We start from the raw sequence: 26796 nt of genomic DNA, 5'->3' as shown, positions 1-26796 counted from the left end.
AATAATCTCTTTTGCCATTCGAATTTGGACTTTTACAAGTATGAGGAAATATTTTCCATTTCTTTTTTTGACAATACAAAAATTTGTATAAATTCTTTACAAATATTATTGACGTAGCCAATAACGTAGTATATGGCACAGCCATATATTATTATTGTATTTAACACCTACTTAAAATCATTTCAGTCACCAGCCACGAATTTTCTGCAAATTCATCTAAACTCTACACGTATATAGCCATAAATTTTCTGCACTCAACTTGATGGATGGATGGCTAATGTGACTTTTAACCACCGCCTAATTTACCAGCCTGAGATTATTTATGATGCACTAGTCTATTCCTAGTTTATAAAATGCTCCAGATAGCTGGCATCATCTTCATCCTTTCGATACAATCACTGTTGTCTTGCTTAAAAAAATGCGAAAATCCGGCATTGCGCCTCAGTCATGGTTCTTGTACCCAAAGAACTGGACTCGTGGGATGGACGATACGCTGCTTCGCTTTCTAATCCGGAAGACCGACGAGTGTGTTCCGTTACCACCGTACAAATCAACTCATGCGCTAACAGGTGCAATGATCCATCTCAACTATATGTTCAACGCTGAACTTGATCTGAAGGCAATAGAGGAACGTGTTACGTTTCTAGAGATACGCTGGAACAAGTACAAGGATCTCATAATGCACCGCGACACAAAATGGGACGTGGAACCGAACCTTGTAACGGCTACGGATGACGCTTGGAGGAATCTTTTCAAGGTATTCTTTTTTATTCATTTTTAGAATGCATGGTTGAAGATAGCGATTGTGGTTAACTAGTTTCATTTTTTTTTTATGTTAGGAGGACAAGTTTCTGCAGGCATACTTCCACCGTGGGGAGCCACACTACTTCAAGATGTGTATTCTATTCGGTGGGAAGCTTGGTTTAAACAACAAAAATCCAGTGGTGATGGCGAGCTATGGGACCATGGATGAGGAGGAGGAAGATGACGATGGTCCGTTCTTCTCCTCGTCTGAGTCTGAGGAGGAGGTGAACTCAGAGGACATACCATGCAAATCCTGGAGCTTCAATGAATTACCCTGGAATGAAATTGAGGCAAAACTCAAGCGACCGACGAACGATGGTGCCCCGCCGCCTGCTAGAGCTGCGTCTGACAAGGGAAAATGGAAGTGGGGGGAATGTGGAAGCTCTATGGGCTCATCTCATCCTTAGACTGTGGGCTGTGGGAGCAGTATGAATGTGGAAGCACCATGATTTTCCCTAGATATTGAGGCATATTACAATTTTACCTTATTAGATTATGTGAAATGAGACTTTATAAGTCTCATTCCTTTTTTAAATGTAATATGTCATATTATGGTGCTACTTAATGATGCCTACTATTCTATATATTTTGATGCCTCGTTAATCCACAATATCTGAACTTATTATGCCGCATTCTATGTGGAGCTGTATCATTATTTTTCAGATGCATGCAAATGGGATAACTTAAATGCAAAGTAGTTGTCATTTCGAATTTATCATAGCAGCGACCCCCTAGCTGTGATCTTTATAAATTGTATTGTTAAATCACCATCAAATCCAAAGTATTAATTGAAAAAAAGCAAACTAATGGGAAGCAAGCTGGATGTTACCTATTTTAAGAAGATAAATAGATTTTATTAATAACACTCAACTGTGAGATGTCTTATCACATAATGGCATGAGTTAATCCTACCTGCAGCCATAATTCTTCACTTCTATAAATTAGACAACAAAGAACGCATAAATCACAAGAGCAAAAATGAGTCTTTCTCTTTCTGATATTGATCCTCAAGGATGCTTCTTATACGATGGCTTGTGGGATGCTGAAATGGATACGTTGCTACTCGATATTCTGCTTCAACACAGGGATGCTGTGTACGTGACGCCCACGTACCATTCTACACATGTGCTTCACATAATCATTGGTACGTTGAGCCAGAAATATGGAAAGCGCCTAAGCTTGGGCGACGTCGAGGAACGGATCAGCTTTCTGGAAGGGCGATATTCAACATTTACTCAGATAATGGCGTTGAAAAAGACTAACTGGGATCAGAAATCGAATTGCATCCTAGCTGCTGAGGGTGTTTGGCGTGAGATTATCAAGGTAAAGTTTCAATTTTAGCAAATATAGAAGAGGAAAAAAAATTCCTTGAGACATGCTCAATACTTGTCCCTGCTAATTGTTTATATCTTGTGAAATCATGTCGTAGGAAGATGAATTTGCGAAGGCATACTATCGCAAGGGCGAGCCAGAGTACAGGAAGTTAGCCATGCTCTTCGACAAGGCTATAATCAAGCACGAGGATAATCACACTGTGATAATTATCAGCGACTCTCTTACACAAAGGTTGGACACGGAAGTGTTGCCCATGGAAATCTCTGATGATGACGTGACTTCCCCATTGACGCTGAATCCCACCAAGTCTCGCCGGAAACTCAAGTATCCTAACGAAAACGATGCCAAAGCTCCCGTTCATGGCGAAGACGATGCTGAATCTGTCATACGTTCAGGTCACAATGAAGCGATGCCAAAAAACTGGAACAAGCATCCAAAAAAACCATTCACAAGCACAAGCAAGTCCATGGGTGGAACCAAAGAATTTGATGGAAGCTCATGCGCATCGTGCAGCCCTTTTAAATAGGTTGCTGCTCCTGCTAATTTAAGCTTCTTTTTGTGTTTTAAATTATGCATCTGGTTCTTAGCTTTTGTGCAGCTCAATTCTCCTTCTTAGGACGTCTGCTAATGTTCCTTATCTATCTATGTTATTTGGAATTATCTAAGCTACTGTTATCTAAGCTACTGTTATCTATTAGTTCTAAGCTTCTCCATAGACAAAGCATAATATAACTTATAGATTATATTGAATGCAAAATAGATAGCTCCTAGTAATTGCAAAATAAAATGTGGGAATATATAACACCACATGACAAGAGTATCTGCATCTTAGTAATTACAAAATAAAATGTGGGAATATATAACACCACATGTCAAGAGTATCTGCATCTTAGTAATTACAAAATAAAATGTGGGAATATGTAACACCACATGACAAGAGTAGCTGCATCTCAGAAAGCAACATCCAAAAACATATAAACATAGATAATGGCAGCCGCTAATGTTTTAATTTGACAAAAGGAGATCCAATAGTAGCATCTCAATGGCCCCTCTGCTCGAGAAGGCGGAGGACGTACAGTGCCCTGGCATCTTCGGGTAGACACATGAAGATTTCAAGGCGTTCCACTTTGAACGCAAGCAGCTCACAAGCGTCGAACTTGTCGTACATAGTCAGTTCCGGCATCTTGGTCAGCTGTTCGTAGGCCTCTTTCCTAGCTTGAGCCAAATCAAATTCATACCCAATTCGCTTGGCAAGGTTCTCCAGCCTCGTGTCTGTAGTGCGGTTAATTGCGCCGAGGAGTTCGTATACCCCTTCGAATCCATCAGTTTGCTTGCGCTTCTTCTTTGCCCCTGCTCGCCCGCTGCCTGTCACCTTTTGGCTTTGACAGACACTATCATCTGCATCATCAACACCATTGTCTCCATCTACACTCACATGATAGTCACCTCCACCTTCGGTTTGTGCCACATTGTCTTCGTTAATCATTTCATTCACCGCATCCATACAGTCCTCAGCATGCTCCCCGGTTGCTCGATCCTTCCCGAACACCTCCTTCCAATCCTCCAACAAAGGCCAAGACTTAAACCTCATGTTCTTCGAATTAGCAACACTCTACACAAGAAATAGAATAACAGGGCATCACACATCAATTACTACAATGTTCATTACATAAAGGCTAAAGCAATGGCTTACCCTACGAATTTGCGCCCACTGCTCATTGTCGCAGTCAATCAAGAACGTCCCGTGCAGATTAAAGCCAACCCCAGTGATCTTTAAGATCCCCGTCAGCGCAGAGTAACTCCTCTTCCATGCGCTTATCTTTGAGTTTATGTGAGGCATCCCTTTTAGGTCAGTGCCAGGAAACACTTTCCTCATAGCTTCTTCGAGCTTGTTCAGATACCCAGCCCTAAAACCATTGTCAGCCTTCCATCCTAGTACTACCAGCTCCTTTAGAGCCGCGATAAGCACTTCCTCCTCCTTTCCAGTCCAACTTCTCCTAGTTTTCTCACACTTGTTCCCACATACCCTGTTGGCATCTGTGCTTTCTGTGTCGTTTCCTTACAATTCGAAGAAAATTGTAACTTATTAACACAGCAGCCATTCATATATAAGTTTAGCACACGAAAACGCCATCGAAACCATGAAATAATTTCAACATTTCACAATAATCTCATAAGAAAAAACGTTACCAGCAAAAAAACAAGGCGATTGGAGGCATTACTGAAAGTCTGAAAGAACAAATGTTCCAGGAAGACAAAAATTATTCAAACATACCAAATCCAGAACCCATAGTCATAGACGACCCGATTTTTTAACTTTCTGTTACCAACAAAAATAAACAACACCGAATAATAGCGTCTCATCTCGAAATCTAACCTTGTTGAGTTGAAGACATGACGCCGATTTGGTGTATCTATCACCTGAGCTCAGTCTTGCTCTGCAACTTCCTGAGTTCCCGCGCAAGTGAATGAGTGGAGTGACCAATTTTAGGGCTCTTTGCTTAAATGGAGTTCGCGCCCAAAATCGAGGTCATTTGCGGTATATCGAGAAAAGTACAAGGACATAATAGTAATCTCATAGCTTAGCCGAGTCCTTTCGTTGACTACCAAACACTATGCCACTCGTAGTCCTGGCTTTTTTCGATGATTACCAAACACCAACACTGTATCCAAATCAAGCATCAAAGGGGGGTGATCCCTGAACTACAACCAGAGACAATTAACGTGGCCCTATTCCTGCCAGCCAACCAAACACGCCCTAAACAAATACTCCCTTTATCCCAATTTTTAATATTCATCTTTCCTTTTTTTACCGTCCCACATTTTAGTATCCAATTCTGTATTTCGTAAAAATAGGTGAAACTCTTACTTCACTTTAATTATTTTAACACTCATATAAAAGATGATACCCTTATTTCACTCACAATATACACAACCATTTTATTAAGACTCGTGTCACTTTCAAATGGATACTGACAGTTGAGATGGGAGAGTATTAAAGATGGGCCTAAGCCTAAATTTATGAGAAATTAAGGTCACATTTAGAGACGAGAGACATCATTTCATTTTTTTTCCGTTGGCGAATGACCAATCCGATGCGTAGAAAATGGCAACCAAAATTTAATTTTATTTTCAAAGTTACAATTCTATTATACAACCCTTATTACCAAAGTAACAATTTAGATTTGAGAGGTAACATAATTAAGACTTCGGCAGAAGGTTGAAGAACTAAACTAAGAGTTGATCAAGTAATTTTCTGTTCATGAGAGCAGATTGGTCGGCGCCGCCCTGACCTGGATCTCCGCCGTCACCGCCGCCGCAATCTTTTTGGCAGATGCACTGCAAGCCTTTGCAGACCCCAGTTAAGAAGCCTTCTTTCTCACAAATTGAAGAGCAGTTGCTATCGCTGAAGCAGAGCCCCGAAAACAACCTGCTCGCCGCCGAGCATACAACTGCTTCGCTCACCATCATCTCATCTGCAAATTAATTCAATTAATTTGAATATCCATATATTTAAACTAAAAGAATAGTAGCATGTAAATTAATGAACTCAGACTAAACTTTGATTTTGTACATCAGAACTTAACCAAATGTGATTATTTAAATGCTATTATCCCTTTAAAAGAGTAGTCCAAATTAACAATGGTGAAAGTGTGTAAAACTTACGAGAAGCCAAGAGACAAAGAAGAAAGAACGAGAGAGCTGAAAATTGTTTAGCCATTTGAGAGTATGATTTGAGGTTGATATCTAACCTGCCTACGTCTTGCCTAATTTATAGAGTGGAAATTGGCATAAATTGGAGAAAAATGTTAAGTTTATTTGAATTCCATTGATAACCAGTTCCTATGATTGTACATCGAAAGATAATGGAATCCTATTTCGGTTATTCATTTTCAATGCACTCATCTTAAATAACAAACAGGTCAACTCGGCCAAATATGCGCTAGCAAATAGCAATAGCAGCAGCCGAACAATTTATTATATTTTGGTATTAGGAAAACTATAATTAACTCAAGATTAATAATTTGATATTAAACTCTAAAGATATGAGTTGCCTTAATAGTAGCTAGGACATGCATATTTATTAGAAACACAAAAAACTTGTATACATTTGTGATTTGTACATACTGTGCATCCATGTCAATTAAAATTATTAATTTCTAATTATAATTTATTAATCTTTAATTATGTGGGTGCACCGAAACGTGCCATAAAATACACATGACATCTAAATACTCTCTAAATAATTTATTTAATATAAGTACTTCTTATATAAAATAAAGGGTCATTACTATTAAAATACATTAACTTTCCTCTAATTTTAAATTTTAACTTAAACTTTTAATTTTTTTATTAATATATACGAACTTTAATTTTTACTCAATTTTTAACACCAGTCCCTATTTTCTCTAAATTGAATCTGATGTGGCGCCATATCTGTAAAATGATTATGACTCATGGATGAAGTGTCGCCGATGAGCCCTAATCATTTTCCATATACAACACCTCAGATTCAATTTAGAGAAAATGGAGGTCGATGTCAAAAATCGAGCAATTATTAAATTTATGTATTTTAATAAAAAAAATTGAAAATTAATGTTTTTTTTTACTTGAAAAAAAACATTAATTTTAAAATTTTAAATTGGAGAAAAGTTGATGTATTTAAATAATAGTAATAGCCCTACAATAAAATCTGTTATGGGGTCCGTACGTGCACCCGGTAACCACCTCAGATCCAGATAGGATAAGCAGCGCCCTGATTGGCGGAGCTGTAGATTTCCTCCCCCAAAAAACCGAATTACACTTTGCGAGGTGGAAAACATTTCATAGCAAAACAGCCCCAAACCAAACAATCCCTACGCCAATTCCATTCCGCCGGCAGGCGAAATCGGCTGCTGAGTGTTTGAAACTCCAATGGCAGCAGCAGCAACGAGTGCCGCGAATCACCTCAAAACCGCGGGAAACGGCTTATTTCCCTCCAATTCCCGCCCTCGCCTTTTTCCTTCCAATTATGCCCCTCGATTCGTAGCCATGGCACCACAAAAGAAGGTAATTACACTCACTTTATCGTAATTTTTTCTGTCTTTTTTCTTCTTAATTATAGCTTTATGTTTTGTTCATACTTTTAATGAGCTAATGCTACGTGCGAAGTTTTACTGTTCTAATTAATTGGCGATTTTAATCGCGGAGACACATTAGTTGTTAACTATTTGAATGTTTTTCTAAATAAAACTATTCGAATGTTAGCATTAATCAAGTAGAAGTCTGACCTGCTGAATTATAATGGATTTATGTGATTGTAGAATGTGTTTTTTCTATGGGTTTCCATCTCTCGCTTCAAAATCTGGATAAGAAATTTTTTTCATATAAGAGAAAGCGTTCCCCATTCAACATGTACGAATGGTGATCAGTTTAGTTCCTTCTAATAGTATTGTTTGATTTTTGGGGAATGTAAATTATCTCAATCTTATTCCACATTCTATCTTGTAATTTGCCAATTTATATATGCATTATTGATCTTATATTCTTATTAGTTATACGAAGCGTTGTGCACGAACTTTCATTCAATTTTGATTTTAAATTTGTGCTAGAAAGTCCGTCTTCAAATACAAAAAATTGTCTTCAAATTAATTTGAGGCAGGTGCCTGAAATGTCAACATGACTCCAATAGTCGATGTACTGAACGATGACATTAATTTGTCACTTCAGTTAGTCATCATGCATTAATTCGCTTAAAATTAACAATTGGCAATCGTATATTTGGAATCAAAACTAGAATTTGATAAAAGTCCGTATATTCAAATGCACTTGTTCTATATTTACAGCATAATATACAAATGATATCGTAATGGCGACACATAAAAACAGCTATTTTCAAGGTCGGGCATATGCCCCGTGGATTGTCCGGTCAATTTTGTTGTTGTTGTTAGTATTATATTTTTATTTAGATTGTATTTTATATTTTCCTCATTTCTTATATATTAAAATATAATTTGGTCCATCCAAATTTATTTTTAAATACAAAAATGTAATTTCGGGGGAGGCGATTTTATGTTTGATTTATTTTTCAGGTAAATAAGTACGATTCGAAGTGGAAAAAGGAGTGGTTCGGCGCGGGACTATTCTACGAGGGCGGCGAGGAGCTAGAAGTGGACGTGTTCAAGAAGCTGGAGAAGAGGAAGGTGCTGAGCAGCGTGGAGAAAGCCGGCTTACTCTCCAAAGCCGAGGAATTCGGCATCACCTTATCAACCATAGAGAAGCTCGGCCTTCTCTCCAAAGCCGAGGACCTCGGCCTCCTCAGTCTGCTCGAGAAGGCAGCCGACTCCTCTCCTTCCGCCCTCGCCTCCGCTGCCCTGCCCATTCTCGTGGCGGCCGTGCTCGTGGTCGTCGTGATCCCCGATGACTCGGCGCCGCTGGTGGCGGCGCAGGCCCTCATTGGTGGGCTGCTGGCGGTTGGGGGCGTAGGCCTGTTTGTCGGCTCGATTGTTTTGGAAGGGTTGCAAGAAGGTGATTGAGATTTGTCTTGGTATATATAGCTTCTCTTAAGATTTCAAGGGACAGTTGATCTTTTTTTACATGCGCATTTTAACACAATTTGCACTGCAAGGACTCTTTTTTTGTTAGTAGACAAATATTGCTCTAAATGATCCAAAAGGATCGAGTTTGTACAAACATTAAAGTAGAAAGTTAAGAGAGCAAAACACAAACGAGTAAGAAAAAGAACCATATATACTATTCAATTTCAAACCTGTTACTCTCAAACTTCGAAATGTACTTTTTTGGGATAGGAAAACTTCAAAATGCGTGTATAAAAATACATTTTCATATTACGACACAATTCCAACAAATAAAAAAGAATAAAATTAATTGGAGATGAACAAACACAATTCCAACAAATAAAAAGAATAAAATTAATTGGAGATGAACAAAATAAAAAAGAATAAAAAATGATTGGAGATGAACAAACACAATTCCAACAAATAAATAAAAAATAATAATATTTCAACAAAGAAAAAAGGAAAAAATTAATTGGAGATGCGGGGTATCGATCCCCGTACCTCTCGCATGCTAAGCGAGCGCTCTACCATCTGAGCTACATCCCCTTCTTGTTAAACCTATTACCCAATAGTAAGTTAATTATTACTTTCAAAGAAAATTGAATAAATTTGTTATTTTCTGATTATTTTAGATTATTCGAATTGGCGGAGGCGGAGGTGGTAGTGCGTCGCCGCTCCGCCTCCGCCCTGCTACTATGCTTTTCATTGAATGGTTTGGATTATACCAATTCAATGCAGATACTATCAACGTAACGCCGACAATATACAATTTTTGTCCAATAATTTATCTTTTGTAGAGATGTGATTGCTGCAATCAAAGGTTTAAGCTAGACTGCGAGAGATTCAGGTTTATGTCGTTTTAGCGATAAGGACTATTCTTTATACTGTCCTTTGGTTTGATGTGTGATTGGCGCTGCTTTCATTGTGCGACTTTTTAACATAATTAATACTATCAATTTACTACGCTTTAAATACAATACTGATCTTGAGAGAATGAGTAGTTATACATATTGTAAGCACTTTAGAGTGCTATATGAAACAATGCTGATATTTAAATATCATTATATTGCATAGTTTATTGCTCACTTCTATTAGTACCTAGCTTTAGATCCTAGTAGAAAACTCAAGCCTCAGGTGATTGATGCTGATTTGGAATCTCCATATGGCTGCTAGGCTCCGATGTTTTGTAGGTGTAGCGGTGTGCCCAAAACAGATAGTGCAAGAAGTTGAGGCCACTTAGTATGCACATGAACCAGTAGAATCTTTCCAAATGATAATGGTTCAAATTGCTGCCATAGAGCCACGGTTTATGATGGAATGCGCCTGTGATGCAGTTGATCACATTTACTAGCACTGAACTGAGATAATAACCCATTGCTAGTGAGGCCCATGATAGGGAGGTTGCTAGTGACCTCATGCTGAATGGTGCCTCGGTGAAGAAGAAATCCATCATGCCAGCCAAGCTGAAAAGATCGGCTGAACCAAGGAAGAGGTATTGCAAGGCCACCCAAAGGAATGTGATTGGTAGAGGCTCCTTTGAATTCATTAGGCCTGTTTGTATAGCGACATGCTTCCTCTTCACCTCCACCATTGCTGCCACGGCCATGGCCAGGATTGAGAGGACTAGGCCGGTCCCAATCCGTTGCAGATGTGTGATTCCCATCTCAGTGTTGGTCAGCTTTCTGGCGAAGGGGACTATGATGTGGTCGTAGAGTGGCGCGAGTATCATTATGAAGAGGACAGGAAATACTGGCAGAGAAGCTGGTGGGATTTTTAAAGATCCGATTTTGGTGTTCATGGTGGCTGCTTGTTGGACTGAGAAAGTGGATAGCTGGGCGAGGCAGCAGTTGAGCATGATTGTTGACATGAATATTGGAAGGGTCTTAAGGACTGATTTCACGTCTTCTATTTGCTTTGTGGTGCAGTGAAGCCTTGGCTGGGCTGGTGCGGCATCTAATGCTCTGTTAAGGAACCTGAGATCTTCTGTGATGGTTTGGCTTTCGGCCTTTCCTGTAGCGTGTTCTTCATCCTCTGTCGAACTTGATGGTGTTCTGCTCACATTCTCGATAGCATTCTTGGTTTTCCTTGAAATCCAGAACTTGTATGTTGCAGCTATCAAAACCTGTCCAGAAAATTCAAACAGTTACTGACTGCTAGCCTTTGGTGATTCTTGAAATTGGTTTGTACTATTACCTTAAGTATGGTTGTGATGGGACTTCCTGTGGGAATCTTTATCCTATATCTAGTTGATCCAAGGAGGAAGATTGGTATAGAGATCAATATGGCTGCAGTTGCAATTCCAAAACCCCACTGCCAGCCTTTGTTGTCTTCAATCCACACCACAAACGTGACTGCAATCAACGCTCCACAGGCGAGGCAGAATACGTAGTAATTGAAGAATGATGATCTCTGTTTCCTTCCTTCTGTAGTGTGCTCGTCAAATTGCTCGGCTCCATGAGGAGGAAGTGAGCCTTTAATCCCACCAACACCTAGTGCAACCAAGTAGAGGCCTGTAAATAGAAGTACAGCCTTACCCTGGTCAACTTCCTGGCACGTGACGTTTCTGTTGATGGACTTGCACATGGGTGGTTTCAGCGACGGAATATGAGCTTGCACTGTGAGAATCAATAAACCCTGTTGCACTTCTACTGTCAGTAAATATGTTGCTCATGATCATGAATGTTATTCAAATGTCTCATAGTCTGTAAAATGGCAAAGTATATCTTGTATATTGGAATGCAAGTTCACACCTGTTATAATCGTAGGTTTTGAAGCTGAAAGTGAAATCTTACGACACAATATTGGAATCTAGGAATTTGATTGGACGAAAAAATTCATGCACACAAATGTTAATAAGTACTATTTGACTTTGTTCTTAGGGGTCATTTCTGAAGAATTTGTAGAGGTCCATGAGTTATTTGAGTGGCTGTTTTCATATTGTGGTTCCTATTTTATTTTTGTACAACTTATATGCAATTTTTTTTGGCCTTTGAAAAGTAGAGTAAGTGCACATATTTTTATACCATATTATATGCACATATTGTTATACCATATTTTAGAGGTGAAGTGTTATTACAAGGTCGCCTATTCTTAAATAGGTCTTGTCTGTTAGTAGGTGGACCTATGTTTACCCCATCTGTTAAATCCGCTATTAATTTGTGTCTTTTTTTGTGATGTAGGGTAAAAGGTTTCTGCTTTACAGGATTCTGTTGGTTTTGTCCTTGTCTACAAAACTGGAGTTTTGAATGATCACGTGCAGCTAACTATGAAGGTATGTAGAAATCTTACTTACCAGAAGCTCTGTTATTGCACTGATTAGATAGATTGAATAGGTAGTGAAGTAGGAGTCAGACAAGAAGCCACCAGCTAGAGCAAGGAGGAAAGCAGTTCCCATGAAGGTGGTAACTGTATTTGCTGAGGTGGATGGAGAAAAATTCATGAACTTTGTCAAGTAGAGAACCAAGTTGCTTGCATTGGCCAGATATGCTAGGTTCTCCAGAACTTCCACAACTAAAATTTTGAAATAGGGAGTTAATTTAATCAATAAATATCTGATGAAATTAATAAAATTTTTAGACAACTAACCAAGGACAAAAGAGGCTGCAAGTGCACCACCGTGACGGCCTCTAATGGCTGGTCCGTTTCGCCAGTTTCCGTATCCTTCCCACCTGTTTGAGTCATCCTACAAAATGATAATTAAAATTTTGTAAAGAGAAAAGAAAGAAAGCATGAAGAGAAAAGAAAGAAAGCATGTTGAAACAAAATTCACTAATGCTGGAATGGTTGGACCATATACCATCTCTTTTTCCCAGTATTTGCAAAGGATGTGTTTTTTCTGAAACCTTATCAGAGTGTGTCAAGCACGAGCAGGAATTTAAGCAGGTGTGGCCTTTAAATACTGGGAGTTTAGGCTTGTTACGCTTGTACAAGCTGGTTAGAAAAATCTGGAACTCATTGAAATGACCATACATTCACTCACGTGCCTTTTTGGCGCCTTAGTGCTCTGCCGACTTTACTCTTAGATATGGAATCATATGCAACTAATTCTGTTAGTGATGGGTTTTTTTTTCCTTTCTATTTTTATTTATAAAGATAGTTATGCTAATGACATGTGAAAATTTTAATTGATCTTCTTTAGTTACCTTATTCCTCAGCTCCTGAAATATCCAATTTATGATGCCATTATACTTTTTTGTAATAAATTTTAACTAGCTAATGCTGTAGTACAAACTCACCAGAACTATGTTTTTCTTAACTAAAGGAAAAATATTTGAAGCAATAATGTTTTTCTCCTGATGGTTCTATACATTATAGCACTCACATTTTTCACAGTTGGTGGGATCCCAATAGTATTTTTGCTAATCTTAGAGATATATGAACAGTTTCTACATAAAGTATAAACTGATTCAGGTGTAATTGATTGAAAAAGCATGATTAGTTAAGTATAATAAATAGAGATAATCATGTAATTGTAGTCTAGATCTTTCGGATTTTGATATCTATCCAAGCTAGCTTCTTCCTTTACGACAGATTTGATACATTAGTCATTATCCAATTCATAGTGGTCTTTTGTCCTTACCATGTTCTCAACTTCTCATGTAACTTTCAATCCCTATACAGTTTCTTTATTGCTTTATGTAGCTGCTTATTTTTGTGGTGTAAAGTTAATTTTATTATTTTATCATCTTATTTTCTGGTCATGAAAGATTAGATACGTCAAGCATATCTACGGTTAGGTGCCTGATTCAACATTAGTGAATTTGAGGTGTGAATAGTCTGTTGTATCAATACTAATGAAAAATGGGATCTTACAGATGCTATATTCTAGAGATTTTAGGCAAAGTATATCCCCTCTCTCTTTCATACATACATATAGAAAGGGTTCAAATGAGAACCTTCTTATTGTGACAATTGCAATAACTTATACGTTCAGTGGAGTAAATTGTACATGTTGTGCAATAAATTATCTTCCAATTTCTTGTCATTATGTTACATCTGATGCTTGCTCTTTGAGCTATTTTAGTATAGTTGATTGATGATGATGATTGTGATCTGCATAAATCATCTCTCTGGCTGTGTTTTACAAGAAATTTATGAGAATGTATAGTTTATAATCATGTGTTTTATTCAGCTTTTATCAGATATGAAGATTAAACTAAGGAATTCATTGAGTTATTAAAGTCTTGAGCTTTTTGGTATCAAAGAATAGCCTCTCTAGTTGACAAACTTTGTGGTTTGAAAAAAAAAAAAAACCATCTCTGACAATATTGATGTGGCACATTTGATACCAAGGACCTCTTCGCTTTGCTTCAGAGCTCAGACATGTTTAATTGTGATTACAAAATGAATCCCATGTCTCATTTTACCATGTTTCTAATACAAAGAGATCAAAGTAAGAATGTAAAATAGTTTAAAGATTTTTTTTCCTGATGATATTATACCCTAATAGTATCATCAATACGATCTTAAGTTGCAGTATTTATGTGATCCCTACTGAAACTGTAGAGACATAGTCTGAATCAATCCAAATTCTGGTGCCTTAGGAATTTAAAGCCAAATTTACGAGCGGTTTAAGTCATCTTACACTTTGTCTACTTCATACTTTTAGCTATACATCTCTTTCACAGCTGCTTCTGTCACTACTCTTTCACTGTATATAGCAACCCAAGATGAAAGGTATCAGTTGAGTTGAGTTTGGTTGGTCCAAGTTGAACAACGTGCCACTGTTGGTTTGGAAGTTGTAGATCATATCGTGAGAGCACATTTTATGGTTAGGTTATGACACCCCTCTTTCATAACATAATTAGACACATTGCAATCGAGTTTTCTGTGGAGTTGTGCCTCTACTGGAAGCTCGGATGACCAATCTTAGTGGAAGCTCGTGAGAATGCTGCATCCCAACTTTGTCATAATCAACCTATTCTTGTCTCCCTCTGGAAACTCCAGAAAGTAAACTAATAGTTGTAAAAAGTCTGTTTTATGCAATTTACTCCATTTTCTCAAAGCTTCTGTCTCTTGATTCGTGTTTGAGTTTGACTACACTTTGGTAAACAATAAGCCACATGTGGTTAGGCTGCAGTCTATGCTGGTCCCGGTCCCTGGAATCCTCTTGCTTCAGACAGAGGGCACTCTGCTTGAAGTCATTTTCTGAACTACTATTGGCCATTTTGCAATGGGACCGGATTTGCTGGACTCCCTTTTTTGAACTGTAATGTTTAATTGCTCAGCATGGTTCAATAGTGATTTAATTGAACTTATTAGTTAATTTCTTTAACTGACTTACATTAGCTTTTGTCACAGATTGTGCAGAGGGCAGTTTTACTTGACCATATCAGAAAAAAAATGTGTCTGATATTTCTCCATTGTGTATGGTTATGATTCAAGTTTGATGGATCACTTTTATGAGTCTGCAGAAACTGAGGACGAGGTTTCGTGTCGAATTTCCTACGTTGAACAATGATGCACCGGCCACGGGGGGTTGTTCCGTTCGTGCTCGTGCTGGTCCAGGGGCAGGGCGTGCCACCCCCACTAAGGCTTGCTGGTCTCACTGTGGAGTGGAGGACCCATCCATCAATACATGACAAGGTAAAGACTAGTGCTGTTTCAATTCCAAATTTCTGCTTTTTCATAATCATGCTTTCCTTTTAGGACACTCTCCATCTCTTTTACTTACTACAGTGATTTCTACTTCGTGGAAATGTGAAAATTTGTGGGATTATATTTTACAGTTGGTGGAGGTTGCTATTGCATTTTTTAGGGGAGATGCTTTGGGATAGAAGGTGAGGTGGAGGGTAGAAGGGTTGGGGTTGGGTGGGTAGAGGTAGATAAATGGGTACCTAGTGGGACCCATGAATACACAAAACTCACTTTTTATTTAGTAATAAGAATCTATTTCATGGATTATTTTTAAATGACATGTTTTAATGTGTGTTATCTTTTTAATAATGTTTTTACAATGTACACTTTTACACAATTAATTTTTAAAATTAAATAAAATATTGTTAATTTAATTATACACAAGTAGCTGGCTTGTTTTCTTTTTAAGGATAATTAAAACTTTTTAGGTCATTTTGCTAGTACAATGTTTATAAGTATTTCAACATTTTAGGGTGTTTACTTGGCATTATCGATAAGATATATAATTGGGTATTTTTATTTGTAAAATTAAGATTTCTTCAGTCTCTCCTTTCAATTATAAGTTCCAATTCATTCTTGAAGTGAAAAAGAAAGGAATGAAAATGTGAAATTCTCTTTTGTAGAAAATGGGGGAAAAGAAAAGAGGGATTTAAATGGATAAATTTATAGTCAAAGATAATGGTTAACAAAAACCAAAAAAAATAGGAAGAAGAAGAAGTCGCAATTTGGTATGTGGGTGTGTGGTGGAGATTCATGTTGGTATACCACATGCATGGTGAGTTGGAAGGAGGTGGGTATTCTCACTAAGATATTATTGTGGTGAGTGTTAGATATGTTATATGTATATTTTCATGTCGTAGCATAACTCAATTGATAAAATGATTTCCCTCGAATAAAAAAAATTGAGAGTTCGAATCATTCAATGTACGTGAATTATAACTAAAAGGTGTATATTATCATGCCTTGACATGAATATAGATGGATAAATCACATCTTACATCATTAGGTGGGAATGTGGGATACACTCATACACATCTTGAGTTATCTTGAGTTATCAAACCATTTGAAGACGAGAAAAGTATACATAACCATCAAAGTAAACTAGGCTCAAGTGATCAATAAATAGTAAAAATAAAAATAAATAAATAAAATCATGAACTATTCTCTATTTTGGTTTTTCCCCCCACAACCATTATGCATCATGCTTCTGCTACTTTTATTTATTAATTTCAAAATTAAGACTTTTGACCTTAATTTCAAACATTAACCATTCTACCATTAAATCAACATTTGCACACAACTTTTATTTATAACAATTATCAATGTTACTCATAATTTTTAATTTTATTCAAAATATTAAACATGCAAATATCACTTTTATTTAAAATAATTATCACTTGTCAGATTGGTTAATTGGTCGACAACATTTATCATGTGACAGACTCACAGGTCCACAACATTAAACTTATATTTGTATAGTTGAGCAAAAATGTGAACACAAATTCTTTAACGTACTCACAAAATCAATTTTTCAATTTATTACTCATGACCCCTTTAAGCATCAGTCAAATATCAATTTGTACCAACTATAAAAAGACCACTCATTGCTCATTACATTTACCAAGATAAGATCTTACCATCTCACTATGTCACACCCCCAATATCGGTCACGTACTATTAAAATAGATTTTTATTAAAAAAGGAAAAGAAAAACTTAGAGAACCCTTAAAAGCACAGGAAATATCGATCACATACAATATTGTTCGCTATATTTTGATTCATTAACTTCTTCCGCCCATCATTAAAAAAATAAATTAAATTAAACGAAAGGCCTTACACAAATTTTTCAGATTTAAATCATGAAGATTACTAGCAGGATATGTGTTGGTTGGTTGGTTGGTTGAGTCGGAGTGAGCAAGTTGTGATGTTTGTGGCTTGTGTATGTATGTCTGGATATTTAAAGTCGAATTTGAAATACTCTCTCCATTCCTAAATTCTTTATCCTTTTGAAAATGACATGAATTTTAGTAAAATAATTGAGTGTGTTATGAGTTAAATAAGAGTCTCATTTTTATGGGATTGTATAAAATAATTTTATTAAAAATAGAAAGAGGTAAAAAAAAAATGGGCACGAACTAAAATGGCAAAAGAGATAAAGAATTGAGAGACGGAGGGATTACATTTTTCTTTAGAGATGTCGAAAAAATATTATTGATTTCGACCCGAGTCGTGTGATTTAACTATGTGAGGAACGGGTCAAGTTTAGTTAGTTAAATGGCCCGTATTTAAGACTTAATATAGGTCACATCCACGTCCATGCACATGCCTTCACAAATATTGTTGTGTATAAAAATTATATATCTACAAATATATGAAAATTTTACATCGATGTTGCATCACTATTATGAAATATCTAATAATTCATCATATATGTATGTCTAGTTGTGCAACTTTATATTAAAAGTGTGTTCTCCTTTATCATAAATTTATTAAGAGAGAAAAAAATGGATAAAAAAATGTGGAAAAAATTCGTCCACGTTCTCTAAAGAGGAAAATATTATCACACCACTACCCCTATTATAATATTATCATGAATTTGAGTAAAAATAAGAGAAAAAGAGCTATTCATTTTTCATGTTGCCCATAGAAAATTATCAATCATACATAATATACCATTTTCCATCAAAGTGAACCCACCTAATATTTTCAGATATTTGCATTTTAATGTGCATTAAATAGTACACAATCTCATGGTAGCATGTAAGGGAGTGTTTATATTTTTAGAACTAGCCCAAATAGATTAATTTATTATTTATTGAGATGAATTAAAAATTCGGGATATCACAATAGTTTTGATAAGTTCTATCATTTGAGCTAATATTATTTGATTCATATCTCATTAAAATAATGAAACCGATTGAATCCTAGTAATAAAGATAAAAATATTCAATTATATATCTTATTAATTATGAAAAGTAAATATCTCTTAAAAATATGCAATTATACTCATTTAACCAAATCATAACTAAATTGATAGTACTATTATTGTTACCAAAATAACAACATACCGCAAAAGATTAGATTTAATTTTCGCGATCAAGCCCAAGCGTATCAGTTATTAAAAATATCAATGTGTTCCTTTACTCCTCTTGCTTATAATTTGTATGCTATATATAAAAGCAAAATTTTAGTCACTACATCTCGCACAACGATTGCGGATTACCTCTGTCGTAAATAAATAAATAAGAGGAACAAATATAGGTATCATTCCGCCCCATTTGTTGGGGTATCGTTTCGTACGTTTTTTGCGGGACTGAAAGCGAGTTGTAGGAGAATCATTCTCCACCTAAATTATGCTGGTGTGTTCTTGCGAAGAAGAAGAAGAATGGAAGGGCCGGAAATTAGCTAGGGCTCGATTATTTTAATTTGCATTTCACTTGTGGAGTATTAAAAACGACGCAGTTTTCTGAAGTTGGGCGACACGTCATTTTTCAGGTGTTCCGACGTGATTACGTGTCATTTTCTGACTGTCAAGTCATTTTTTCAATTGAGGATTTTTTGGTCGTGGGAAAAATCAGGAAAAAAAAAAAAAGTGAAAGGTGATGTATTATACAGCAAATTTTAACGGTGATGTGCAATTCTAGAATTCAGTGAAAGTTTGTGTATTTAGGGGCAATTAACCCTTTAGATTTTACATAGTGTGATATTTTTTAGAAAATGCTAAAGTTGGAGGTATTTTAAATGAAAATAAAGTTGGGAATATTTTTAGAAAATGAAAAAAAAATGGGGTTATTTTATGAAAGAAATAAAAAAATTGTAAAGAGACAATGAAAATTAGACACATTTTATAAAAAAATTCTAAAAATTAGGAAGACGAACATGATTAACCCAATTATTTATCACAACTCACAACTTCATTCTCTTCAGAGTCCCTTACCAATATGCAAAGGGTGTAAATGTCCTTTTATAATTTATTGGCATTGTATCAAATGGGCCAAGTGTGCCGCCCAACAGATACTAGGCCTATTAACTTTATCCATAATATCTGAGCCCACATAAGTTAGCTGGGTTGTCCCCACGTCCATTTATTTTGGTTTCCTGCTTTTTAGTTAAACTCCAAAAATTAATGGACTGAGGTCTCTCTCTCTCTCTCTCTTTGGTAACGTAGAGAAAGTGTTGTTGTAATTACAAATTGGGTCGTATGAATGGTAACTTTATTTGCGATATATATAGATGATAGATTTTGAGTTTCAAACGACCAATCAATTCTTCATAATATAATGTTTTCCAAAATAAAATCTTGATAATCTAATTTAGATCATGATAAATTAGCTCTACATCATTCATACAACACACATTAACTGTGGATCCCTGGTTTACGCATAAGGAGTTCACAATATCTCATCTATATGTATAATGTTGGAGATACGTCCAACAACTACGGATAAGGATGTCAGGATCGTTCTGGACGGCGAGCACTAGCTACCTGAAACCACAAATACGTTAGAGCCCTTCTAGGAGCACCGGTGTGGATGTCGATGGAAGGGCCTCCGACGCTCAAGTCAATAACAGTATAAGAAATCGTATTGAAAGGAATTGAAATATATCGAATAAAATGACTAGATCGGATCGATCTGATTGGCGGAGTAGAGAGTTGTTCAGCAATCAGTCGGGGTCTCCGGGATGTCCTGGATGAACTGGTTCCCGGGATCTCCTAGATTGAGCTGGTTGCAGGGATCTCCTAGATTAAGAGCATGGAGACAGAGCAGTGCGAGTGAGGAGAGAACGTGCTAAAGCGTGAATGATTGGATCATCTGAATGACCTAGTTGGTTTTGTTTTATACTGTGATAGCCTGACGGCTAGGGTTTCACTAGCACGTCTCCTTAAACCCTGATCGTTCCGATATCCGTGGGATCGTATCCATGACCTAGTTCCTGCCTTCTCCCTCAAGTCGCTGCCTTTTCTAGGATTTGAATCCATGGGCCTTAATGACTTAGCATATGAACTAAATTAATTGAAACTAATTCGGTTTTCGGATTTGGGCCGAGCATTTGGACTGCAAATATTTGTTTAAATGGGCTATACGAATTTTGCCCATTACATATAAGAGTTAGTTATTATAAGAATTATATTTATCGTAAGAATGCGAGAATACTCTATCAAATATAGAAAATTATTGTATTCGCAGTGAAATTTATTACACCAAAAAAAGTAAAACTTTCGTTCTCTTCATGATTCAAGTTCAGATGTTACATTCATTTATTAAAATGATGAATCCATCGTAGATCTTCACGATTGAACGACCGATGATGGTTCTTCGTTTTCCTATATATGATGATAATTTCTTTTTCTATTTTGAGTACCGTAAATTTCACTATGAATGTAGTGATTTTATGCGTCTACTACAATGTTATTACTGCAAATGCAATTTTATAATAACCTAATCCTATATGTGTATAATTACATAGCATTCTAGAAATTTTTATTAGAACTGAGATTCATAACTTCATACATTTTGACTCGCTAAAGTATCAACTTGTTTAATTTTGTGGATTGTGACGTACACGTTCATCAATTTTGATAGCTCTACCTAAATGGTTTTTAAAATAGCCATCCATTGACATGTTTGATAGATATTTTTAAAGAAAAGAACTTTGAAAGAATTAAATAACTTATCATTTATATTTTTTAAATTTATTTGAAGGAGAGAAACCATGATGAGATTGATTTCAAAATTTTCAGCCATCACCAGTTTATAAATTTAATTTTGAAATGTACAGAGATTTTAAATGTTCAAAAAGTTTAATATTTTAGTGTTTGCTCATAGTATATTGTGATTTAATATTTTATTTCATTTTACATGGGTAAATGTATAATGTAATGCATAAATTAAATACTTATAAAACAATACTAAAACAGCAAATAAATATCAGTTTCAAGCTTCTATTCATAAAAACAAACAAACTTTTAATAATACATCAATTGAATTTCTCATCTGAGAACGATTCTTTACCTAATGCCTTAAAAGTCAACTCATTTATCCTATTAAAAATTTAAAATATAGACACGCATATATACCCTCTAAAAAATCTAAAATAATATAGACACGCATACAAAGATTTTTGCAAAATTTTGTAAATTGATGACGCGTTAAAATCCAACAGATTATATTCATATTCGGATTGAAGTCTAAAATTTTAATAAATTACTGGCATTTTTCTAATTTACTAAATGTAAAATTTGATCAAGTATGAGAAGTGTTGAAAATTATTGATATTATATTCGTTCAGAAAATATATTTTTTCTTTTTCACAAATGTCGATGAAATCCAAGGTTCAAAAGATGGTGATATTTTATAATTTACTCAAAATTGAAATTGAGACAAATCTTTTTTTTTTTCCTTTTAAATTAGAAGAGGTATTATTATATAATCAAATAATACACCACACGGTGGAAAATATCAAATACACGCAGGCTGAGAATCTCTACATCACACAAAAATAAAAAATAAAATAATTGATAACCACACACTATCGGAACCACTACCTATACAAAAATGAGAAAACTCTACATGTGCAATCTCATAAAGGAGAAATCTTAGTTTGTTGACCTAGCTCAACTCAAGCTTAGTGAAATCCGTGTGACCTAGCTTAGATTTACACGGATTTCACTATCTATACAATTGAAAAAATTACTCGCATGCAGGTGAAATTGAATCTAATATTTCTCATAAAGAAGAGTCTTTAAATCCCTCAACTTTACAATTTGAACTAGGTCTCGTTGACGAAATGGAGACAAATCTAAAGAGCAGTATTTTCTTGTATCCATTGCGAAACAAAAAATAGAGATAAATTTTAATTTTATTGGAATTTAAATTTTTAGTAATAGTATTTCCTATATCTCCATCTCTTTCAAAACAGTGGCGAATAGGTTCCCTCCCTCTCTCCGAATCTCAATTCTCAACCTCCAATTTTGCTTTGTTTCTTCATTACCAGAATCTCCCTCTTTCCATACCATCGTTGAATTTCACCCCAATTTTCTTCCCAGAAAACACGCACAGCACACACTGATATCTGCCCATGCTTCTTCCCCTTCCATTCTCTCTCCTCTGAGAAATTCCTAGAGAGATGATGGGCGTGATCAGCAGCCGATGCTCCCACACTTCCCACATCACCGAGATCATCATAACCAGCTTCTTCCGCCACAAAATTGATATTTTACTTATTTAGCAAGCTCTCGTGGGAGCTTTAGATTGTTGGAATACTTCTCGGAGAGTATAATGCCACAGATTCGATTAGCAATCCCTAATTTGGCTGATTGTTGAAATAGTTTCTTCGAGAATATCAATATTTACTGTACTAATTTGAGTGTGAAGGTATTGGATAACTGGATATGGCAGGTTCCGCGGCGGTCTACGGCGGTGGTGATGCCCCAAATCAAGCGAAGAAACGCAAGTTCAATCAGCCTCTTGATTCGATTGCTGCAGAATCTTCGCTAGGTGTGTGAATTCCCAAGTAAAAAAATTAGTATTTCTGTTGCGTTGACTTTTGATCATGAGATGTGCTCTGATTTAGATTTTGTAATTGCAACTGAATCCAAGGCTTAAAATCATTGTCTTTTTTGTAAGTAGAATTCATGCATCTTAGGTTTGTGCGATTATGGATCAACTGGTGTGGATCTTGTGAACATTCTTATCTGCAATTCTTCTTTGATGATTAATCTTCTTGGTTATGCATGTATCCTCTTTAAATCTATTGTTTGATTATCGATTGACTCGAGTTTGAATGAGCTTTTTATTAGACTGAGCACAAGTTGAGCTAGGTAGGCTTGGATAATCTTTCCACTCTTCTTTTATCATTTATTTTAGTAAGGCCGAGCCAAGCTTTTGATATCATAGCGTGTAAAAGTATGTTCGTGCTTGTTTTATTATGATAATCGAGTATATCTTAAGTTGAATAAATATCCAGTCATTTGGTTTGGTTTTAGACAGAAATGGAAAGAATCCATCTGTTATAATGGTCTTGTATTTTTTCAGGCTCGAATACAATGCTCAACTTTGGAGCTGTTGGTGGTGTGAAAAGATCAAGAAACATGTTATTTTCATCTTTAGATCAAGAAGAGTTTGGAGAAGAATACTTGGATGAGTATTTTAATCAACAAGAAAAGAAGAGGCGCCTTACTGCCGACCAAGTCCAGTTTCTCGAGAGGAGTTTCGAAGCAGACAATAAACTCGAGCCAGAAAGGAAGGTTCAGCTTGCTAATGAGCTCGGGTTGAAGCCTCGACAGATTGCAGTGTGGTTCCAGAATCGCAGGGCACGCTGGAAGACAAAGCAGCTGGAAACAGATTATGAAACATTTCATGCAAGATATGAGACCCTGAAATCCGACTATGATAATCTTGTGAAGGAGAATGATAAATTGAAGGCGGAGGTGATGCTAAAGCAAAATCATGAATCTGGTTCTAAATTTCTGAAACTCTGGACTTTTCTCATTTGATATTATATCTTGTACCAGGTTCTTCGTCTCAAACAAAACGACGTTGGTGGAGATGCAGAGAAAGTAAACTTACATTTGCTCGACAACAAAGGACTGCCCAAAGCAATGCCTAGAGAAGCCAATGCGCGTGTGATTTCTGAAGATGAAGAATCCAATGGGTCGGTCTTCGCTTTCAAGAATGAGGAACAGAGCTCAGCGAAGAGTGAAGCGAGTAATGTAGGCAGTCCAAGGTTGACTGATGGGATTCACTCTCCTCTCTTGGAATCGGGTATTACGTCTCATGCATTTGATCGCGACTACTCAGATTCGTCGCAGATTGGAGAAGACAACTTACATGAAGAGCCTGATTATGTCTTTCCTCTTAGTTCCTTTTACTATGATGGGTTTCCAGTTGCAGATCATGCCTTCAACTTCTGGTGAATGGTGATATTGAATTCTACGGCTCTGTGTATGCATTTCTCATTCCGATTACTTGTTTATCATTTTAATCATGATAAGTAGATTATTGCGAAAGTTTGTTTGTACTCTCCTTGTGAGCTCTACTGTCTTGAGCTTTGTTGTCTGAAAGTTTCGAATTATAGAGCAATAAAAGGTATTGTAAATCAGCCAGTGGCATAGTTGAACGATCATTGTTGCTTTCTTTCAAATGTTCTATTCTATTTTACTGGAATAAATGGGGAGATTTTGTTTTCGGAGCATTGTGTTATGTTTGTTAAACAGTTTTCTGATTGAAAAAACTGATTCAGGTGTTTCACAATTGATTGAAAGAGCATGATTACTTATGTATAATAAAGAGAGATAATAATGTAATTGTAGTCTAGATCTTTGGGATTTTGATGTCTGTCAAAGCTAGCTTCTTTCTTTTAAGACAGATTTGATAAACATTAGTCATTACCCAATTCATAGTGGTCTTTTGTGAATAGTCTGTTGTATCAATACTAAAGAAAATTTTATGATCAAGGAAGATTTACGGAAATGAAATCTTACATATGCTATATTCTAGAGATTTTAGGCAAAGTATATCCCCTCTCATACATACATATATAGGAAAGGATTCAAATGAGAACCTTCTTATTGCGACAACTGCAATAACTCATACGTTCAGTGGAGTAAATTGCACGTGATGTGCAATCACTTATTCGTATCAGTTGAGTTGAGTTGAGTTTGGCTGGCCCAAGTTGAACAACGTGCCACTGTTGGTTTGGAAGTTGTAGATCACATTTTATGGTTAGGTTAAGACACCCTATTTCACCAAAAAGTCACAATTGAAGAACAAGCTACATCTAGCAACCGAAGCCCACAAGTCACTAAATAATTCTAATGGGAAATGCAAACCTTTGCAGCTACAAGTGCAAAACGTGATGAATCAAAACTTTAATATTGGTCAATGATAATAAAACATAATCCGAATCTAGATTGAATTAACTTAAAAGGTTACTTATAGAAACATAGCATGTCTTAAAAGAGCATTAAGCGTGAAAATGAAAACACCAAACCAAAAAACCCTATGAAGAAAGGCGTAGATGATATGGTTTCTCAATCGCCCTTTCTCCGGAAGGAGCAGCCCTCGGTGAGCCTGGCACGGCCGCCGGTCGGTTGGCACAGCACTGTCTGGCAATTTCCGCACACAACAACTGTTTGGGAGTGGCTGAACACAGTGGTTCTTCACACACAGATCAACAATCATTCATACACTCAAAATCTCACAAATTCAGACATCATTCAACAAACTTATTTCACAATTTCACAAATTCAATTATCCAGTTCACAAAATCTATACGAAAAGAAGCAACTTACATATTGAAGCAACCCTGGCACTTGACATCCTACAACAATTACAAAAATCCAATAAAAAAATACTAGTAAAAGCTAAAAACTAAAGATCAAATTAGCGAAAACGAAAACCGAAATTAAAGAGAGGTTACCATGAAGAAAGAGTTGGGGGATTGCACAAGGCGCTTAAGCTTGTGCTTCCTTTTCTCAAGCTCCACCGGCGGGTTCAGCAAATCGTAGTCGTTCGAGAGAACCTATTAACAAGCAGCAATTTTATCAAATCAATGAAAAATCAATCGTAACCAGATAGAGAAATTCACAAGAACCGTGAAAAAAATACCATCTTTGTTGTTGAATCGGCGCAAAGAGAGAGAGAGCTTAGGGATCCTATTGGGGCGAATTAGTCCGTCTACAGCTAATTAGATAAACTAAGGCCTAGTTTGATAGCATTGGTTGGTTTGGGCTGGGCTTGGTGTTGTATACTAGAAGGCCCATTGTTGCTAGGGCATGACTAATAGTCTTTTATTGTAGTTGATAGGATTATTTAAATGTAAGATTATTATTTTCAAGTATTCGACAGCACAGTGTATTCGCTGGATTCATAATTGAAATTACAAGCTTGTCCTTATAACATATAGCAAATACCAAGCCTACCCCTCGCTTCTGATTTCCGTCAATAGCTTTCTGAGAATCTGAATTCCGCCATTATTAATCCTTGAAGCCAAGAATGGATTGTAGACTTCTAGTATCTCATTTGGAATTACAGTTTGCGGGAGCCAAAATTTTCTGTCGACATTTTCACACCATGGATCCTACTCAACAAGGTAACACAATATCTATATTTTCATAAGTGTTTTGGGTTGAAGAATGTTGATTCGAATCTACATACCAATATTGTGATTATATGAACTGTTGTTTTTTGTTGGGCATAAACATTATTTTCTAATTTTGTCTAATCATTTTTTGGTTTTGTGTAAGCAATTTGCGATTTCATTTTTTTTTGTTCGAATATTTTTTTTTATTTGAACTGAATGCCATTGTTATGAAGGTGCCATTGTTTTTGTCTATATTATGTTTACATATCAGTTTTTTTACATCGGTAGCTTCATTTGTACGTAATAAATCTTGATTTCTTTTTCTCTAATCAGTTAGATATGCTAATGTATATTTGAGTGAGTACTCTGAAATAAAGAT

General features: G+C 36.2%; 4 protein-coding genes, 1 long non-coding RNA gene and 1 other non-coding gene across 6 annotated transcripts; 3 read left to right on the top strand and 3 right to left on the bottom strand.

The window, feature by feature from the left end:
- Positions 1-6834: 6834 nt before the first annotated feature.
- On the top strand, positions 6835-8783 carry LOC131008886 (uncharacterized). Its single transcript, XM_057935987.1, has 2 exons — positions 6835-7188; positions 8211-8783. The coding sequence occupies exons 1-2, from the start codon at positions 7054-7056 to the stop codon at positions 8652-8654; spliced, it is 579 nt and encodes a 192-aa protein (XP_057791970.1). The 5' UTR covers positions 6835-7053; the 3' UTR covers positions 8655-8783.
- A 386-nt stretch (positions 8784-9169) lies between these two features.
- TRNAA-AGC (transfer RNA alanine (anticodon AGC)) lies at positions 9170-9242 on the bottom strand. The gene has a single exon. It is a non-coding gene; the product is annotated as a tRNA-Ala (tRNA).
- An 89-nt stretch (positions 9243-9331) lies between these two features.
- Positions 9332-15423, top strand: LOC131008885 (uncharacterized). The gene is made up of 4 exons (XR_009096362.1): positions 9332-9543; positions 9870-11313; positions 11876-11967; positions 15110-15423. It is a non-coding gene; the product is annotated as an uncharacterized LOC131008885 (long non-coding RNA).
- On the bottom strand, positions 9682-12696 carry LOC131008884 (protein NRT1/ PTR FAMILY 4.6-like). Its single transcript, XM_057935986.1, has 5 exons — positions 12493-12696; positions 12282-12378; positions 11989-12206; positions 10890-11330; positions 9682-10818 (listed from the first exon to the last, which is right to left on the bottom strand). The coding sequence occupies exons 1-5, from the start codon at positions 12493-12495 to the stop codon at positions 9820-9822; spliced, it is 1758 nt and encodes a 585-aa protein (XP_057791969.1). The 5' UTR covers positions 12496-12696; the 3' UTR covers positions 9682-9819.
- Positions 15424-21723: 6300 nt separating the features above from the next.
- LOC131008882 (homeobox-leucine zipper protein HAT5-like) lies at positions 21724-24520 on the top strand. The gene is made up of 3 exons (XM_057935984.1): positions 21724-22831; positions 23369-23763; positions 23848-24520. Exons 1-3 carry the CDS (start codon positions 22726-22728, stop codon positions 24247-24249), a joined length of 903 nt encoding a protein of 300 aa, XP_057791967.1. The 5' UTR covers positions 21724-22725; the 3' UTR covers positions 24250-24520.
- A 668-nt stretch (positions 24521-25188) lies between these two features.
- Positions 25189-26092, bottom strand: LOC131008883 (40S ribosomal protein S27-2-like). The gene is made up of 4 exons (XM_057935985.1): positions 25943-26092; positions 25755-25856; positions 25627-25655; positions 25189-25492 (listed from the first exon to the last, which is right to left on the bottom strand). Exons 1-4 carry the CDS (start codon positions 25943-25945, stop codon positions 25366-25368), a joined length of 261 nt encoding a protein of 86 aa, XP_057791968.1. The 5' UTR covers positions 25946-26092; the 3' UTR covers positions 25189-25365.
- Positions 26093-26796: the final 704 nt, after the last annotated feature.

This window comes from Salvia miltiorrhiza, chromosome 2 (genome assembly GCF_028751815.1).
Source record: "Salvia miltiorrhiza cultivar Shanhuang (shh) chromosome 2, IMPLAD_Smil_shh, whole genome shotgun sequence".
In the NCBI taxonomy this organism is placed as follows: Eukaryota; Viridiplantae; Streptophyta; class Magnoliopsida; order Lamiales; family Lamiaceae; genus Salvia; species Salvia miltiorrhiza.
This window is presented reverse-complemented; position numbering and strand designations above follow the sequence as displayed.